General features: G+C 39.8%; 1 protein-coding gene across 16 annotated transcripts in view; it reads right to left on the minus strand.

Moving 5' to 3' along the window:
- The window catches only part of N4BP2 (NEDD4 binding protein 2), an 86,855-nt gene that overhangs the window by 39,850 nt on the left and 28,075 nt on the right, over positions 1 to 18,930 (minus strand). For 15 of the 16 annotated variants that reach the window (XM_059673023.1, XM_059672930.1, XM_059673005.1 and 12 more), the window contains 4 exons: positions 16,803 to 17,937; positions 14,745 to 14,869; positions 9,420 to 9,508; positions 1,449 to 1,525 (listed from right to left, as the gene is read on the minus strand). In XM_059673023.1, coding sequence (XP_059529006.1) covers positions 1,449 to 1,525; positions 9,420 to 9,508; positions 14,745 to 14,869; positions 16,803 to 17,926 — 1,415 coding nt within the window. In that variant the 5' untranslated portion in view covers positions 17,927 to 17,937. The remainder of the gene's footprint in view (positions 1 to 1,448; positions 1,526 to 9,419; positions 9,509 to 14,744; positions 14,870 to 16,802; positions 17,938 to 18,930) is intronic. The other variant, XM_059672948.1, reaches the window with a different exon arrangement.

An 18,930-nucleotide genomic window follows, 5' to 3' on the forward strand; every position in this document is an offset into this window, starting at 1 on the left:
TAACATAGTACCCAGTGAAATTTATAGCACCAAATTATATTACAAAGTGACCTAAACTTTCAAGTAAAGATTTTTTTAAAATACAAGAATATACAAAGCAAAATAAATTTTTTGAAAAGCACAGATAGTAGAATAAAAGAGAAGCAGAAATATAAAAAATTAAATATAAAACAACTTATAATAGAAAGATCAATCAAGCAAAGTTATTTGAAAAGGCTAATAAAAAGTCTGATCTCTGGTGAGAATAATCAAGAAAAAAGAAGGGAGATACACATAAACATATTAAGATGAGAAGGGGAACTTAAGTATAGATACAGCAGAGATGTAAATGGTAAGAGAATACAATAATTGTTTTAATAAAGTCTTAATAAATTTGAAAACTTTGGTGTAATGGAAAAATTTCAACTGAACCTTCTCAGAAAGAAAACACCAGATCCAGATAGTTTCGTAAGTAAATGCTATCAAATATTCAAACTTACATATACTCATAAAAGAGAAAAAGAAGAACTACTTCCCAACCAATTTTATGTACTTAAAACCATGATACCAAAGCCAGGCAAGGCAGGGCAAGGAAGAAAAATATGTAGGCTAATCTCACTCATTTATACAGATAATGTATCAAAAGAATAGAAAGGAATAAAGTACCGGTCCATTCTATATGAATGAACCTTGAGCCATTAAACTAAGTGAAAGACGCCAGATACAAAAGGCCACATATTAGTAGGATTCCATTTATATGCAAAATCCAGACTAGACAATCCACAGAGAAAGAAAAACCAATTAGTGGCTGCCAAAGTGGGGGGGGCGGGGGGGGACTGGAAGTGACTGATAGCAGGTTTGGGGTTTCTTTTTGAATAGTTGCTCAACATTGTGAATACACTAAAATTAGGTTGTCCTTTAGTTAGTATCGGAATTAGTTAAAACTGCCAAGAGAGTCTGTCCTTGTCCTGAGTAACATTTTTATTCAAGTCAAACAACCAAACAAAGAAGGGGGGGTGGTGAAATACCTGGACAACTAAACAGCTGGGCATCTGCTACCTTTCCCATCTGTCTCCTCACTTCCTTGCAGTATTCTAAGTCACTAGGCAGCTACAATAATTTGTTCCTCCCAGTAGCACAAGGTTCAAGTATGCCAAACCTTAGCATCTGTTCTAGTTTCAGATAATGACATCATATTATTAGTATTAAAGTATTGCCTATATAAGGACAATTAGAATTGTTCTGTTAATTAACTCAATTTTAGGAACAAAAAAGATACAAACTCTTCATAAACTGAATAAAAAGCCTATGCTTTTTGTTATACAAAATTTGTTATCAATTTTTAAATGGCAAAGCTGCAATCTAATCCATTTTGTTTCATTCATTATTCATAAGGGAGAAAAATCTCAATAGATTTTCTATCACTATCATGAAATAAAAAATATATTAATTAGTCTCCCAAGTTTTACCTCGCAAGTTCCTTTGGTTTGAACTTCCACCATGTGTCTGGTTCCCGGAAAAGGACTTTATATTTATGCTTTTGAGACTGAAAACAAAAAAGATAAAAGCTTTTATAAATAATTACATCTATGAAACCAAATTCATTGTATCCAATTCAAAGCACGTTTAAACTGAACCCAAAAGCTTATCTAATCTTGTGGGGGGGGGTTTTGATAATCCTCACCTGAGGACATTTTTCCATTGGTTTTTCTAAAATATATTTGTATTGATTTCAGAGAGGAAGGGATAGCGAAAGAGAATAGAAACATCAATGATGAGAGAATTATTGATTGGATGCCTCCTGCACGCCCCCTACTAGCGATTGAACCCACAACCCAGGGATGTGCCCCTGACCAGAATCAACTGGGGACCTTTCAGTCCACAGGCCAACTTTCTACCCACTAAGCCAAACCGGTCAGGGCTCCATTAATTTTTAGACAGTGGAAGGGAGGGGGAGAGACAGAGAGAAAGAAACATCAATGTGAGAAAGACACATCAACTGGTTGCCTCCTGCACACACCCGGACAGGACCAGGGAACAATCTTACAACCAAAGAATGTGCCCTTGACCAAAATCAAACCCAAGACCCTTTAGTCCTCGGGCTAAAGCTCTATCTACTGAGCCAAACCCACTTGATGAGTATGTTAAATTGGTAAAATGCACAATCTCTTTGACTCAGCAATTAACTTCCAGAAATTTATGCTACTGATAGTTATAAGAGTGTAAAGATATGTACACAACAGGATATCCAGTTCACCATTATTTGTAACTAGAGGCCCGGTGTACAAAAATTTGTGCACTCGGGGAGGGGGGGCCCCTCAGCCTGGCCTGTGCCCTCTCACAGTCTGGGACCCCTCGGGGGATGACCATCTGCTGGCTGAGGCCTGCTCCCCAGGGTATTGGGCCTAAACTGGCAGTCAGACATCCCTCTGGCAGCCCGCAGCCCTCAGGGGATGTCCACTTGCCAGCAGGGAGCAGGCCTAAACTGCAAACGGACATCCTTAGCGCTGCTAAGGAGGCAGGAGAGGCTCCCACCACCACCGCTGTACTGGCAGCCATCAGCCTTAGCTTGTGGCTGAGCAGAGCTCCTCCCATGTGAGAGCACACTGACCACCAGAGGGCAGCTCCTGCATTGAGCGTCTGCCCACTGGTGGTCAGTGTGTGTCATAGTGACCAGTCATTCCCAGTCCTTCTGCTGTTAGGGTCAGTTTGCATATTACCCTTTTACTATATAGGATAGAGGCCTGGTGCACGGGTGGGAGCTGGCTGGTTTTGCCCTGAAGGTTGTCCCAGATCAGGGTGGGGGTCCCGCTTGGGTGCCTGGCCAGCCTGGATGAGGGGATGATGGCTGTTTGCAGCTGGTCACACACCCTTCAGGGTGGGGGTCCCTACTGGGGTGCCTGGCCAGTCTGGGTGAGGGGCTGAGGGCTGTTTTCAGGCTGGCGGGTGACTGAAGCTCCCAACCTATCCTTTATTTCTTTTCTTTTTTTATTCTGGGATTTATTTACCTTCTATGGCTGTCACTGGAACTGAGAGCCGGCTTTAGCTCTGAGGCTCGGCTCCAGCTCTGAGACCTCGGCTGCTGAAAGCAGGTATCTGGGTTTGTTTGGCTTCTATAATTGAAACACTGTTGCAGCTCCAGCTCTGAGGCCCAGCTGGCTGAAAGCAGGTTTCTGGAGTTTGTTTAGCTTCTATAATTGCAACATTGTTTCTTAGAGTGCAGCTCAGAGGCCAGCAGCGGCAGGCGGGGAACCTTGACTTCCTCCATCACTGGAGCAAGCAAGCCTCCTGTTTGCTTTCAGCTGCCTGGCTGCCAGCCGCCATCTTGGTTGCCAGTTAATTTGCATATCACCCTGATTAGCCAATGGGAAGCGTGTCGGAGGTATGGTTAGTTACCATGTTTATTATTAGATAGGACAGCTAAATAAATAAATAAATAAATAAATAAACTCAGTAGATTATGGAACTAGCTAAATAAGTGAGTGTATTTATGAAAATATTATATAATTTTCTAAATTCCATATGTACTAATGAGAAAAGGTCCTTAATATAAATGTTAAGAAAGTAAGATACAAATTTTCAGCTGGGTAAAAGAGGATTATTCACATGTTTGTACATTAAAAGCATCTAACTCAAAGGAGTAAGATTTTAAGCATTCTTCTTTATGGTTTGAATATTACCATATACATGCATGACTTTTATAATTTCAAAACTATTTAAAATATCTCATTCTATTTTTTGAAACTCTGACTGTAATCTAAAAAGCCAAACCCTACACTTGTGCACTAACTAGATCCATCCCTTCTCTCCATCTCAAGGATAACTGATTTCAGCAATTCTTCCCTCTTTCTAAGGCAACATTAATTGTTCCCTCCTTGAATCAATCCCATCACATTCAGTTTTTTCCCATCTTACTCTTCATCTCACTTCCCCTGCCAGCTATCTTCCTTTATTATCCTGCTCTTCTTTGTAGGAAAATGTCTCAAAATAATTACTATATTCTCTGACTCCAATTTCTCTCCTAAGCTCGTAAACCCACTTCCATTGGCTATTCCACTTTAACTGAGCACCAAGACCATGAATTACTTACACACTGAAAAAAATGCTATGGTGCCCTAGCTGGCTTTGCTCAGTGGTTAGAGCGTCGGCCTGCGGACTGAAGGGTCCCAGGTTCGATTCTGGCCAAGGGCACATGCCTGGGTTGCGGGCTAGATCCCCAGTGGGGGGTGTGTAGGAGGCAACCAATCAGTGATTCTCTCACATCATTGATGTTTCTAACTCTCTCGCCTCCCTTCCTCTCTGAAATCAATAAAAATACATTTTAAAAAAAAATTTTTTTTTAAAAGAAAAAAATGCTATGGTTAATTCTCAGCTCTCTCCTACATGATCCTCAGCATCTGTCACCATTCATCACTCTCTTCTTACACTTTTCACTACAACTAATGCTTTTCCTCCTACCCCACTGAGTGTTCTGTCTTTTGTGCTAGTCCCTCCTTTTCACCCAGACTTCTTCTCACAATGGAATGCCTCAGACTTAGTCCTTGCTCCTCTACTCCGATCTACACTCAATTCCTCAATAATATCACTCCATTCATTGGCTTTAAATATCATCCATATGGTAATGACTCTCGCCCTAGCTGGTCTGGCTCAGTGCATATAGTAATGACTCTCAAATATATACCTTTAGTCTATAAAAAGGTGTCTCTCACATCGATGTTTCTCTTTGTCTCTCCCCCTCCCTTCTTTCTCTAAAAATCAATGGAAAAAAATCAATACAAAATTTGTTATCCATTTTTTAACTCCAAACTTATAGATCCAATTATCTATTCAGCAAACTTAACATATGCAAATCTCAACTTTCTAAAACTATTACCCTACATACACTCACCTTAAACCTATTCTACCTGAACCCTTCTCCATTGCAGCTGATGACGAGCTCCAGTACACAGGCCAAAAACCAACCTTAATGGCTCTCGTCATACCCAACTGCTCTCTTTCACATCCACATCAATTCAACAAGAAATTCAGTTGGCTCTACTTTCAAAATGTATCTAGAATCTAATCACTACTCTACTCACTGGCACCTTCACTGCTACCATGTTGGTCTGAGCCACCTGCTCTTTGTTGCTATAGCCTTCTAACTAGTCTCCCTGCTTCCATCTTTGCCACCGCCCCCCTCCCCTCAAAGTCTATTCTCAACACAGTACTACTATGTCACTACTCTGATCAAAACCCTATTATGGACTGAATGTTGGTGTCCCTTTAAACCCCATATGTGGAAACCCAAATCCCACCAGGTGACTATATCAGGAGATATGGCCTTTAAGGAGATAAGTATGGTTAAATGAGGTCATAATGGTGGGCACTGATCCTTATAAGATGAGACACTAGCCCTGGCCCGTGTGGTTAAGTGAATAGTGTCAATCTGCGTGCCAAAGGGTCATGGATTCATATCTGGGTTGCAGGTTCGATTCCCGGGATCGAATGGGAGGCAACCAATCATTGTGTCCCTCTCACATTGTTGCTTCTCTCTCTCTCTCTCTCTCTCTCTCTCTCTCTCTCTCTCTCTCTCTCTCTTTCTCTCTCTCTCTCTCCTGCCCCACTCCCCCAGCTTCTTCCCTTTCACTCTCTCTAAAAATCAATGGGAAAAATATCCTCAAGTAAGGATTAACAACAAAAACAAAAAAAGAAGAGACAGTAAATAACTCTCACTCTCTCCATCATGTGAGAACGCAGCAAGATGGCCACCTGGAAGCCAGGAAGAGAAGTCTCACCAGAAACCAACCCTGCCAGACCTTAATCTGGGACTTCTATCCTCCAGAACTGTGAGAAAATAAATTTCTGTTGTTTAAGCCATCCATTCTGTGGTATTTTGTTATGGCAGCCCGAGCAGACTAATACATCTTCCATATCACTCAAAGTAAAATCCAAAGTCCTACAGTGATCTATAAGCCCTTTCATAATCTGCCCTACCATCTCCCCAACCACCATTATATCTCTGACCTCGTCTCCCACTACTGATACCCTCAGTTTTGTGACAAGATGCCAAAAGTGGTCAATGCTACTGTCTGTCGTTATTGACAGAAAAGCCCAAAGTCAACCCAGACAATGAGGCAGAAGACATAATATCCTACAATGAGCCTACTTACTTTCATTTCCTCACCTCAGCACCAAATTTCATACAACTCATTCAGGGCCTGGCAACAGCCTGGGTCTCTAATTGCCTAAAGGGATGTCATGTAGCTCTTAGGATCAAATTAATTTTAAATGCACATAAACAGAAAAAAAGTAAAGACTATAAATTTAAAGATGTTTCCAAGTCCCATATCAATAGGAAAATCTGAATAATGTATTATTACTTGAGAGGATTCTGAATGACTTATATCAAGTTATATGATAGCCTACAAGGGAAGTTATACATATATGCTTAAGACAGAGTAATACATTTGCCAATTACTACTAAGTATACTTGACTACTCACTTATCTCCACCTCACTACCTAGCTACTTTTGTAAATGACAGTCAAGACGGTAATAGAGCCCTGGCCGGTTTGGCTCAGAGGCTAGAGTGTTGGCCCACGGACCAAAGGGTAATAGGTTCAATTCCCGATCAAGGGCATGTACCTGGGTTGCAGGTTCAATCCCCACTTTCCTACCCTCCGTCCCTTCCACTCTCTCTAAAGAAACCAATGGAAAAAATGCTATCCTCAGGTGAGGATTAACAAGAAAACAAAAAACGGTGGTAATAGGTGGTTATCACCCAACTATTCCACAGCTCTCATTATCTTGCAACTAAAAGAAGCAAAAAATTACAATTCCTGTTACTTCTTTGTAAAGAAAAAATGAGTAGGTACTCGACGATAAGCAGGAATCCTTTATACTTCTGCACTGGGAAGAACTAAGGAATCAATTTTGAAAAATTTTCAATTACTATATAAGAAAAAAGGAAAAAGAACACATTATAGAAGGATGAAGGCTAAATGAAAATTAGAAACACAGTAATTTGAGGCTGCTTTTATTTTCTAAGTAGGAAAACAAAGTGTTAAAGAACTTTCTCAGATGACACCAAAAGGCCAAGTAAAGTTAACGGGGAAAGCATGACCTTATGGGGAATATATTAGTGTAGAAATTAGAAACTTCTAAAGCCAGAAAGCAAATCAAATTTCAGTTCCCACTAGACTAAAATGGAGTCTTTGTTTCCTCTATGACCTCTGCACAAAAGTAAAATCACATTGGCTTTCAAAGGACACAATTTTCTTCAGAAAGATGAAGAATCACACCTTCAAAATAGGACAAGTGCACTATACACAGAAAAGGAGGTAGAGGCTAGATGTGTTGAGGACGAAAGAGGAAGGATGACATTCATTCACACACAAAAACATAAACTGAGCTTTTATGTGCCAGTCATGTGCTAATCTTGGGGGAATAACCAAACAATACTCACAAAAGCTTCATTCATCAATTTACTCAAGGAATGAGTATTTACTATATGCCAACCGTAGTGCTATACCTTAGTAATTCAACAACAGTCCCACCCTCAAGAAAATAGAGATGGCCTAGGGCCAAATTCAGCCCACCAGCCAATATTTATTTGTACAGTCTACGATCTTTAAAAGTTTTAGAGCCCTAGCCGGTTTGGCTCAGTGGATAGAGCATCGGCCTGCTGACTAAAGGGTCCCGGGTTCAAGAGCACATACCTCAGTTGCAGTTGCAAGCTCCTCCCCAGCCTGGGCCCTAGTTGGGGCGCTTGCAGGAGTCAACCAATCGATGTGTTTCTCTCACATCAATATTTCTCTCTGTCTTTCCCTCTTTCTTCCACTCTCTCTAAAAATCAATGGAAAATATATCCTCAGGTGAGGATTAAAAAAAAAAAAGTTTGCCCTAGCCCAGTGGTCGGCAAACTGCGGCTCACGAGCCACATGCGGCTCTTTGGCCCCTTGAGTGTGGCTCTTCCACAAAATACTGACTTCTGCGCATGGGCCACGAAGTTTCAATCGCACTGTACATGTGCGCCCGCACATGGTATTTTGTGGAAGAGCCACACTCAAGGGGTCAAAGAGCCGCATGTGGCTCGCGAGCCGCAGTTTGCTGACCACTGCCCTAGCCGGTTTGACTCAGTGAATAGAGCATCGGCCTGTGGGCTGAAGGGTCCTGGGTTCAATTCCCAGTGAGGGCACATGCCCGGGTTGCAGGCTTAATCCCCGATGTGGGGCGTGCAGGAGGCAGCCTATCAATGATTCTCTCTCACCATTGATGTTTCTATTTCTCTCTCCCACTCCCTCTCCCTTCCTCTCTGAAATCAATAAAAACATGTAAAAAGAAAAGTTTAGAAAGATAAGGAAAAAAAGGATATGCACTAGAGACTGTACATGGCCTGCAAAACCTAAAATGTTTACTATCTGGAGTTTTCTAAGTTACTCGATCCATGGCATACTGATAAAAAGTGTGTTTAATGATATAACAGAGGTAAGCCAGGGTGCCATGAAAGCAGAAAGATTACCAACTCAGCTTTTTAGTAAGTTAAAGAATGCAACTTCCTGAAAAAAGTGACATCAAAGCTGGGCAAAAAGGAATCTGGGAAATTTGGAGAACTGAAAAGAGGAGTTTACAAAACTCTGAATTTCTCAGAATAGCAAAATTTCAAAAGAAATTTGGGGAATAACAAAGGACGACCAAATTTTGATTCTGCCAAATAAGAGCAATAAGAAAAAATATTTAGCCTGCAGACCGAAGGGGCCCGGGTTCAATTCTGGTCAAGGGCATGTACCTTGGTTGCAGGCTCCCGACCCTGCCTGAGGGCATGAGGGTGGCAACCTGTAGATGCCTCTCCCTCTCCCTTCCACTCCAAAAAAAAAAAAAAAATCAATGGAAAAAATATCCTCAAGTGAGAATTAAACATACACACACACACACACACACACTCACACACATTTATACCACTACATTTCCATAAAAGATATCAAAAAATAAACAGCCCTAGCTGGTTTGGCTCAGTGAATAGAGCACCAACCGGTGGAATGAAGGGTCCTGGGTTCGATTCCAGTCAAGGGCATGTACAACATTTGCAGGCTTGATCACTGGCCCTGGTCGGGGTGTGTGCAGGAGGCAACTAAAAGATGTGTCTCTCTCACATTAATGCTTCTCTCTCTCTGTCCCTCCCCCTCCCTTCCACTCTCTCTAAAATTCAATGGAAAAATATCCTCATTAACAACAACAAAAATACAATCTTTGAATTTAAAAATTGAATCTCAGAAGTTGAAAATTGAAAAAACTTAGCTTTATGAAAAAACCTATTCTGTTTTCCTCATTTTGCTTAAGACCAGAGAAACCTCAGTTACAGACAGTCCGTGGACTGCTTTGTTTAAGATTCACTTATGTAATTAACATCCCCAATAATTTGAAACTCACTATTATAAACTTATGACAATATAAGGTACAAACCAAAGCAACATATGGCTTCATTTCCCATGCCTGTAGGTTTGTATTATCTATTATTATAGGAGATATCTTCTTTTCAAATGCTTCTTTTGCTGAAAAACACAAATAAACAGAAAATCATTTTTAATAACAACATTAAGTATAAACTTGGTATTTTAAAAATCTGATAAAAAGTGTGTTTAATGATATAACAGAGGTTTCATAATTGCTTTCATAATTTGAAAGTCACAGATATGTGCTAATTTTACTCACAACTCTACTTCTAAATATCACTTTTGAGTGCACAAAAAATTAAAATACAGGTAAACATCAACACTAATAAAAGAGAAAAATGGTAATTGGTGTACGATGATACCCTTTTCATTGGCTAATCAGGGCTATATGCAAATTAACTGCCAACTAAGATTGGCAGTTAACTGTCAACAAGATGGCGGTTAATTTGCATATGTAGGCACAATGCAGGGAGGCAAAAGGGAAAGCAGGAAGAAGCCCCGTGCCACTGACAGTGATCGGGAACCCAGGGGGGAGCTAAGAGCTGGGGGGCAGGGCAAAGGCGGCCCTGGGGCCGCCTTTGCCCTGCCCCCCCAGCCATGATCGGAGAATCAGGCGCCTTTTCCGCCCTGGCCAGTGATAGCAGGAAGTAGGGGTGGAGCCAGCGATGGGAGCTGGGCACGGTCGAAGCTGGCAGTCCCAGGAGCTAGGGGTCCCTTGCCTGGGCCTAAAGCGAAGCCCACGATCGCGGGGCCGCTGCAGCTGCGGGTCCCCGCTGCCCGGGCCGGACGCCTCAACCAGAGGCGTCCTGCAGGGGCAGGGGCGGAGCCCGTGCGATCGCGGCACCCCCCGCTGCCACTGCAGGTCCCCGCTGCCCGGGCCGGACGCCTAGGCCAGAGGCGTCAGGCCTGGGCAAGGGGCCGATCCTGCGATTGGAGGGTGATGGGGGTCAACGCCTGAGGGCTCCCAGTATGTGAGAGGGGGCAGGCTGGGCTGAGGGACACTCCCCCCCCACACACACACACACACCCAGTGCACGAATTTCGTGCACCGGGCCCCTAGTTGAATAATAGACACTAAAGTTATAATCAGAGAAAATTATTAAATAAAAACTGTATCGCCCTAACTGGTTTGACTCAGTGGATAAAGCGTTGGCCTGTGGACTCAAGGGTCCCAGGTTCGATTCCGGTCAAGGGCATGTACCTCGGTTGCGGGCACATCCCCAGTAGGAGGTGTGCAGGAGGCAGCTGATCGATGTTTCTCTCTCATCAATGTTTCTAACATGTTTCTAACTCTCAATCCCTCTCCCTTCCTCTCTGTAAAAAAATCAATAAAATATATTTTTTAAAAAACTATATGATCTAAGTTTTACATGTGTGTCACATGTATTAGCAGCATAAAATTTTAAAAAGCTATCATTAAAAATACACTAAAAGCAAAAAGGTATCCTGGATAAGATTCTCAAACAAAAAGATTTTTGTACAAAAACTAAAATCCAAATAAAGTATGGATTTTATTTAACAGTAATGTACCTGTGATATTATCTATCTATATAAAAGCCTAATGTGCAAAATTGTCCCCTCGGGTGTTCGACTGGGATACCGGGAGTTTGATCACTCACTATGACGTGTGCTGACCACCAGGGGGGCAGCACAGAATGAAGGAAGGCCCCGGCCAGCAGCCAGAAGGCACCAATTGGCCCTGATCACCCGCCAGGCCTAGGGACCCTACCCATGCATGAATTTCATGCACCGGGCCTCTAGTGACATATAATAAAAAATAGATATTTGGTCTTCATCCTGTTTCTGGCAAAGATCTCCCAAAACTGTTGGAATTTCCTAAGTGATGAAAGCTTAAAGATATTTCTTATGTTAATAAAGTGACTTCTGAAAAGCACCTAAGGACAGGGACTGGTTTTCAGTGGAGCTAATTGGTGCTTAGAAGGTTGGAACTTACAGCCTTGGGGTTGGAGTGAGAAGATGAAAATTGAGTTCAACCACCTGTGGCCAATGATTTACTCAATCATGCCTATGTAATGGAGCCTCCATAAAAACCCAAAAGGGCTGTTTGTAGAACTTCCAGGTTGGTGAACACCTAAGGGTACTGGGAGAGTGGTGAGCCTGGACTCAACTGCATAGACATTCCATGCCTTCTCCCCATACCTTGTCCAGTGGATCTCTTCACCTGGCTATTCCTGAGTTATATCTTTTTTTAATAAATTGATAAACCTGTAAGCACACAGGTTTTCCTGAGTTCTGTGAGACCCTCGTGCAAATTAATCAAACCTAAGGAGGGGGGATCACTGGGACTTCCAATTTGTAGCCCATGGGTCAGAAGCACAGGTAACAACCCAAGCTTTCAACTGGCATTTAAAGTGAAGGGCAGCCTTGTGAGACTGAGTCTTTTACGTGTGGAATGTGAGTCTATCTCTGGGTAAATAGTGTCAGAATTGAGGTGAATTCTTGGACACCCTGGTGAGTCCAACAATTGCTTACTGGTGTAGGGAAGCCTACACACATACACCTACACACACACACACACACACACACACACACACACACACACGCACGCATGCACACGTTGGAAGTGAGTTCAGAAACCCTTTTCAGTACCACTGTTAATTTCTTAGTCTTGAGAAAGGTACCATGGTTATATCAGATGTTAACGTTAGGAGAAAATGGGTGAATGGTATGCATATAGAAACTCTATAATGTCTTTGCAACCTTTCCATAAATCTAAAATTATTCCAAAACAAAGTTTTAAAACAAAAAATAGAAACAAACACTCACAATCTAAAATGTAAATCTTTGAAATAAAGTAAACATTATCATACACTGTTGTATAAGCGATTTTCTTATAAAACTACCTTTTTTCCCCAAGAAATTACACGACTCAGGGAATTAATAATGAACCATAATAAATAAGCCTTATAAGGGAATTATTTGCAAAGTTTTAAAAGTTCTGTATACTTTCTTACAACTCAATAATGAAAAGACAAATAATCCAATTTAAAAATGCAAAAGACTTGGACAGCTCTTCAAAGAAGATAAACAAATGGCCAATAAACACATCATCAGCCAATGGGGAAATGCAAATCAAAACCACAATGACATACCCCTTCACAGCCACCAGGATAGCTACAATAAAAAAGACAGATAGCCTAAACCGGTTTGGCTCAGTGGATAGAGCGTCGGCCTGCGGACTGAGAGGTCCCGGGTTCGATTCCAGTCAAGGGCATGTACCTGGGTTGCGGGCATATCCCCAGTGGGGGATGTGCAAGAGGCAGCTGATCGATGTTTCTCTCGCATCGATGTTTCTAACTCTCTATCTCTCTCTCTCTCTCTTCCTCTCTGTAAAAAATCAATAAAATATATTAAAAAAAAAAAAAGACAGATAATAACGTGTTGGTGTTGATGTGGGAAATTTGGAGCTACTACTCACAAACTACTACAGGGGAATGTAAAATTGTGCAGTTACTTTGGAAAACAGCTTGGCAGTTTCTAAAAATGTTAGACATACACATGTAAGTTTACAGCAACATTATTCATAATAGCCAAAAGGTGGAAACAACCCAAATGTTCAACAACTGACAAGTAAATAAGTAAAATGTACCATATATATACAATGGAATATTATTCAGCCATAAGAAGGAATGAATCTTGAAAACATTATACTAGACCTCATAGTGTGCTCAGTGGTTAGAACGTCAGCCTGCACACTGAAAGGTTGTGGGTTCCATTCCCGGGCAAGGATAGCTACCTGGATTGTAGATTGGATCCCCAGTCCGGTTGGGACTTGTGCGGGAGGCAAACAATCAATGTGTCTCTCTCACATGAATGTTTCCCTCTCTCACTCTCTTCCTCTCACTCTCTTATCCCTCTCCCTTCTACTCTCTCTAAAATGGAAAAAATATCCTCCAGTTAGGATTAACAACAAATTGTGCTAACTGAAAGAAGCCAGACACACAAGACCACATATCATATGATTCCATTTATATGAAATATCCTGAATAAGCAAATATATAGAAACAGAGAGTAGACTGATGGTTGCCTAGGCTGTGAGAGGTTGAAAAGAAATGAGGAGTGGCTACCAAGGGGTACAGGATCTTCTTAAAGTGATAAAAATCTTCTAAAATTGATTGTGGTGAGTGCCATATAACTCTGACTACACTAAACACCATGCGAATTATATCTCAATAAAGTTGTTTAAAAAAGAGTTCTGCTATTTACTTTAAGTATTTTTCATTCTCATCTAACCTTTACAACAATCCTGAGTACTTACCGGTGAAGACACAGGTGGGACTTAGAGAGCATAGATAACTTCCACAATATCGCACAACTAGTAACTGCCAAATCCAAGACTGCTCTTCACCACATCATACTGTTTCCTTTACTTCTAGTTATGTTGGTATTTTCATATTCTTAAGTTCTCACTTTAATCAAGGGTGGAGCAAAAGGAGGTTTACAGTTGTTTGCATGGAAAATAATACAATATTAATAATAATACAAAAATAAACTGTGTTCTGTGTACTCACAACTGTAAACCTATTTTTGTCCACCCCTGTATTTAGTTCAAGAAGTACAGAAAAATTTAACATCTGAAGATAGTAAACTCAAGTATCTCCTTCATAGTGCATTTATCATAAAAGAAAATTTAAGTAAAATATTGTCTATGTCTTTTTTTTTAATCTTTGCTCAAGGATATATTTATTGATTTCAGAAAGGAAAGGAGAAAGAGAAACATCAATGTGCGAGAGAAACATCTATCGGTTGCCTCCCATATGCACCCCAACCAGGGATCGAACCCACAACCTAGGTGTGTGCCCCAATCGGGAATCAAACCCACAACTTTTCTGGTGTATGGGACAACGCTCCAACCAACCAAGTCACCCGACAGGGCTGTTTATATTACTTACTATGAATTTCCTGTATGAAATTTAAACTATCATGTAACTAACCATTTCATGATAAACCATCTTCAGTGAATAGACAGTTGCACTGCAATAAGAAAGAAATGAAAGTTTACCTATGATCTCCCTGCAGTTTCAGTTTGAGGATAGCCATTTTTACTCTTACACTATCCTCCATAAAAATTAAACCAAACCAGGAAAGACTGGTTATTAACAATGCAAATTCCATTTTAGGAAACAGGAACCAGAGCATAGCAGACAACTGTAACACAAAAATAGTGACAGTTATAACTAGAAATATTTGTTATATATCTAGTTATAAATTAAAGTTAAACAACTTTTTAAAAGTTGGATGTCTCTCAAAACACAAATACTAAGAGCATTTTTTCTACTCTTAATATTCTCTGGATTCTGGTGTCTAATCTTACCACGATTCTGGTTCCATTCATGTGCTTCTCCTAAGTACTTTACATCAAACTGGTACTGTCCATTTATGTAAAAATAATCATCAGTACTAAGAATGACTCCACTCGGATTATCCTCTTGCAAAGTCCTGTAAATGATAAATGGATCTTCATTAATTTTTCTTCTAAATTATCTCTATAAATTTAGTGTGCCAAGAACATCCAAAAATATAACATTAATAGATAACTAATTTAATCTGTTAAATTATACAAAGCTAAACTAATTTGGGAGGGGTTTCTGACATCTCTATTCCCAGGTTTTGGAATTTATCTTCTACATAATTGAAATACATGCAAAAACTAAACAAAGAAAATCCACTGAAAGTATCACTATTCTCTCCTTTAAAATATGTGTAAGTACAGTATATGTAAAGCTAAAATGTCTTTTGAATTTAATTTTTATTAGCATCTACTAAGTGCCAGGCACTGTTGTAAGCACTGAGCATATATCAGTGAACAAAAAAGATAAAAACTCTTGCATTCATGGAACTTACATGCTAGTGATTGCTCACTTGATCTCCCCACCTTCTGAGACTGTACATTTATCCTTTTATCTCTTAAGTTCCCCTTCTCTAATACTTCTTTCCCTTTAAACATGCATAAATTTCAGTTATCTTTAAAATTTTTCACCACACTTTAAGAATCCCATTCAACTATTAACCAACTTCTTTCCTTTCCTTAACTGCTATATCATCAATGCTTCCTTAACCCTTTTGTCCTCTACCTTCACAGTGAAACAAAATTGTTTTTAAGATAGCCATTCATGAGCTTCTTTCCAATAAATCCAAAAGCCTTTTTTACCCCTCATTTCCTTGGGTTTGCACACTAATTTAATACTGTTTACTATTCTGAGAAAATTCAGCTTCTATGTCTCTGAACTTCCCCGTTATTACTCTCTACACATTCAAAAAAATATCAGGCCTTGGCCACACAGCTCAGTTGGTTAGGGCATCATCCCAAGGTTGCTGTTCGATCCCCAGTTTAGGGAACATACAACAATCAACCAATGAATGCATAAATAAATGGAACAACAAATCAACATTTCTCTCTAAAAATCAATAAATAAAAACGTTTTTAAAAGGCAAAAGAATATTAGTAAATTCCGACTTTGTGAAAAGTGCTTCTTTCTCTCTCCATTTTCTCACTGCAGCTGCCTTTTGCTCCAAGGCCCCTGAAATCTCACCTGTATCATAGTTCTATTACCATTTTTTTTTTAAATCTTCATGGAAGACAAAAAACAAAACAAAAAGAATAAAAAAGATAAAATCTTCATGGAAGAATATGTTTTTATTGATTTCAGAGAGAGAGGAAGGGAGAAAAAAAAAGTGAGAGAAACAGGTGTGAGCAAGAAACACTGATAGGGTGCCTCCTGCACGCGCCCTGACAAGGAATCGAACCCATAATCTGGGTATGTGCCCTGAGCAGGAATCGAACCTTTTTGGTGTATGGGGACGACACTCCAACTGAGCCACCCGGCCAGGGTAGTTCCATTACCTTTTAAGTCACCATCTTTCATCCCAATCTCTTTCATAAAATGTAACATCAAAACTGACTTCAATATCCTTAATATTGGGTTAAAATGTATTATTGTTGTCATTAAATCAGTGACTCATCCTATGCTCTCTTCCTTCAAATCACACATTTCTGAAAGCATTACTTAACAAAATGCTACAATCCCAAATTTCCAATTACAAGTAGAATTCTTGTTCTTAAGATTTCCTTATCGATTATGGTTCTTTAACTCTCTAATCAAAGATGAACTCATCCTTCTCCCACTCAAATTAGTTTTCTTTCACATAAAGCTATCTCTGTTGATTTCACAAACTCACAATCTTGGAATTACCTTTTTTTTTCTATGCTGGTGAAACAGTGGAATTAGCCACAAAGTCAGAAAAAATCAGTAGAAAGGAAACATTTTAGGGGTTAAAAACATTTCTATTAAGCAAAAGCACATATTCATACTCAATTACAAATCTTCAGGTTCATGCACTATAGTTCTTAAAATTCAATTAAACCTCATACCTTGCCAAAAAAGATTTTCCTGATCCTGGAAGTCCTCTGAGAAGAACAAGAACTAGTCCAACATAAGACGTCTTCTTCCTTACAACCTGAGAAACTGGAGTTTCTTGCACCTGATAAGCACTTGTTCCCTCTTTATTTCTCCATATCGTTGTTGGGGAAGGGTGAGAAATAACTGGGGATGGAAACGTATAGTTGACAGGTCTCCAGTGTGCAGCTGTCGTAACAACAGGAGCTACAAAGCCGTGGTTTCCTTGAAAGAGGTCAAAAGCAGGAATCATTGGATTCCATATTGGTGGAGGTGGAGGAGGCAGCAACAGAGGAATAGGGGCAAGCACTGGACAGTAATTCACATCCTTCCCCTTTGATGGCAATTCATTATGCTTGTGTGGCTTGAAATTGAATTCTTCTGAAGGTACAAACACATCAGGGATAGAAGTAGATTTCTGATTCCCACCTGTACCTAGTAAACCAAGCCCTGGATTTTGCACAGTACAGTTTGAAGGAGCCTGAGGTTCACTGGCATCCAAATCTACAGGGGCTTGAGAGAACTGAGTCTCAGCACACTCAGACTCTAAAAGATCATTCTCTTTTTGATTGAGACTGCTACAACCCACCGCATTGTCATCTGCTACATTTAAAGAACTATTGAGAAGAGAATCTTCCAATGTGTCATCCTTTATAAAACTTCCGGGCTCATTTGAAACTGACTGTGAAGTTAAGGGGTTTGAACTTAAAGTAGAGGCAGAAGTCTCTAAATTTTCATTGTTCAAATCCGTATTTTGTGTAGAAAGAATGGAAGTCATACCACTTGAATCTGAATTTATGAACGCACTCCGGTCACTAAAACTATTAACATCTTGCAAAGGCAAAAATGAGCATACTTGGTCATCAGGAGAAGAGTTCAATTTCTCAAAAGCATTCTGTATTAAGGAATCCAAGTCTTCAGTTAACTGCATGTCCAAGAATGAATCCATTTTTGAATCTTCACTCTCTTCTTCCGGCGCACACTTTTCCATTATTTCATTTACTGCTGCACTTACTCGGTTCTCAGAAGCAATGATGCTTTTTGAAGATGATTCTTCTATCTTGGTATCAGTGGCAGATAATTCTAATAGACAATCCATGGCATTATCAACTGCACAACAATAAGAACAGTAACAATAAAATATATACATATATGTACTGAAAATATTAAAATAGAATGATTAAAACTTCCATATAATTATACTGACTTTTGCATTGAATGGAATATAAAGAAAGATGGAGATATGCAATGTTGTTACTTACAAACAGTAACAAATTAGGCTAATAAACTGCCATCAAGTAGATATTCTCTGATGAATTTACTGAGTAAATGTAAAAAAGATCTGTAATTGTATGTACTAGGATTATTTCTAAAAATCCTAAAACCAGTTGATCTACTCAAAAATACTTACCTACTGCATGGCCTTTTAAATAGTAAGTATTTAAAGTACTCTTCTAGTAAATCTAATTTGAATATGTGATCCATGCTATGCATTTCACTTAATAAAAAAATATGTAAGAGCAGGCACTACCTACATATCAGACATACTTTGTACAAAGATGAGTAAGACATTGTTTTACTACACTTAAAGGAATTTTGCAGATTAAGAAAAACAAATTGCCAGTTATAAAGACAGTCACTGGGATATGAAGTACAGCATAGGGAATACAGTCAATCATATTATAGTAATTATGTATGATGCCAGATGGGTACTAGACTTATTGGGGTGATCACCTTGTAACATACGTAAATGTCTAATTGCTATGCTGTACACATGAAATTAATATAACATTGTATGTCAACTGGACATTGTATGTCAACTGGAAGTGAAAAATAATTTAACAAAAAAATGTAAGGATTTTTTACAGTCTAATGGAGGCAATTAAAGATAATTATATTGCCCTGACTCGTTTGGCTCAGTGGATGGAGCGTCGGCCTGCAGACTGGAGGGTCCCGGGTTCGATTCCAGTCAAGAGCATGTACCTTGGTTGCAGGCACATCCCCAGTGGGCAGTGTGCAGGAGGCAGCTGAATCGATGTTTCACTCTCATCGATGTTTCTAACTCTATCCCTCTCCCTTCCTCTCTCTAAAAAATCAATAAAA

The sequence above is a fragment of the Myotis daubentonii genome, chromosome 1 (assembly GCF_963259705.1).
Source record: "Myotis daubentonii chromosome 1, mMyoDau2.1, whole genome shotgun sequence".
Taxonomy (NCBI): domain Eukaryota; kingdom Metazoa; phylum Chordata; class Mammalia; order Chiroptera; family Vespertilionidae; genus Myotis; species Myotis daubentonii.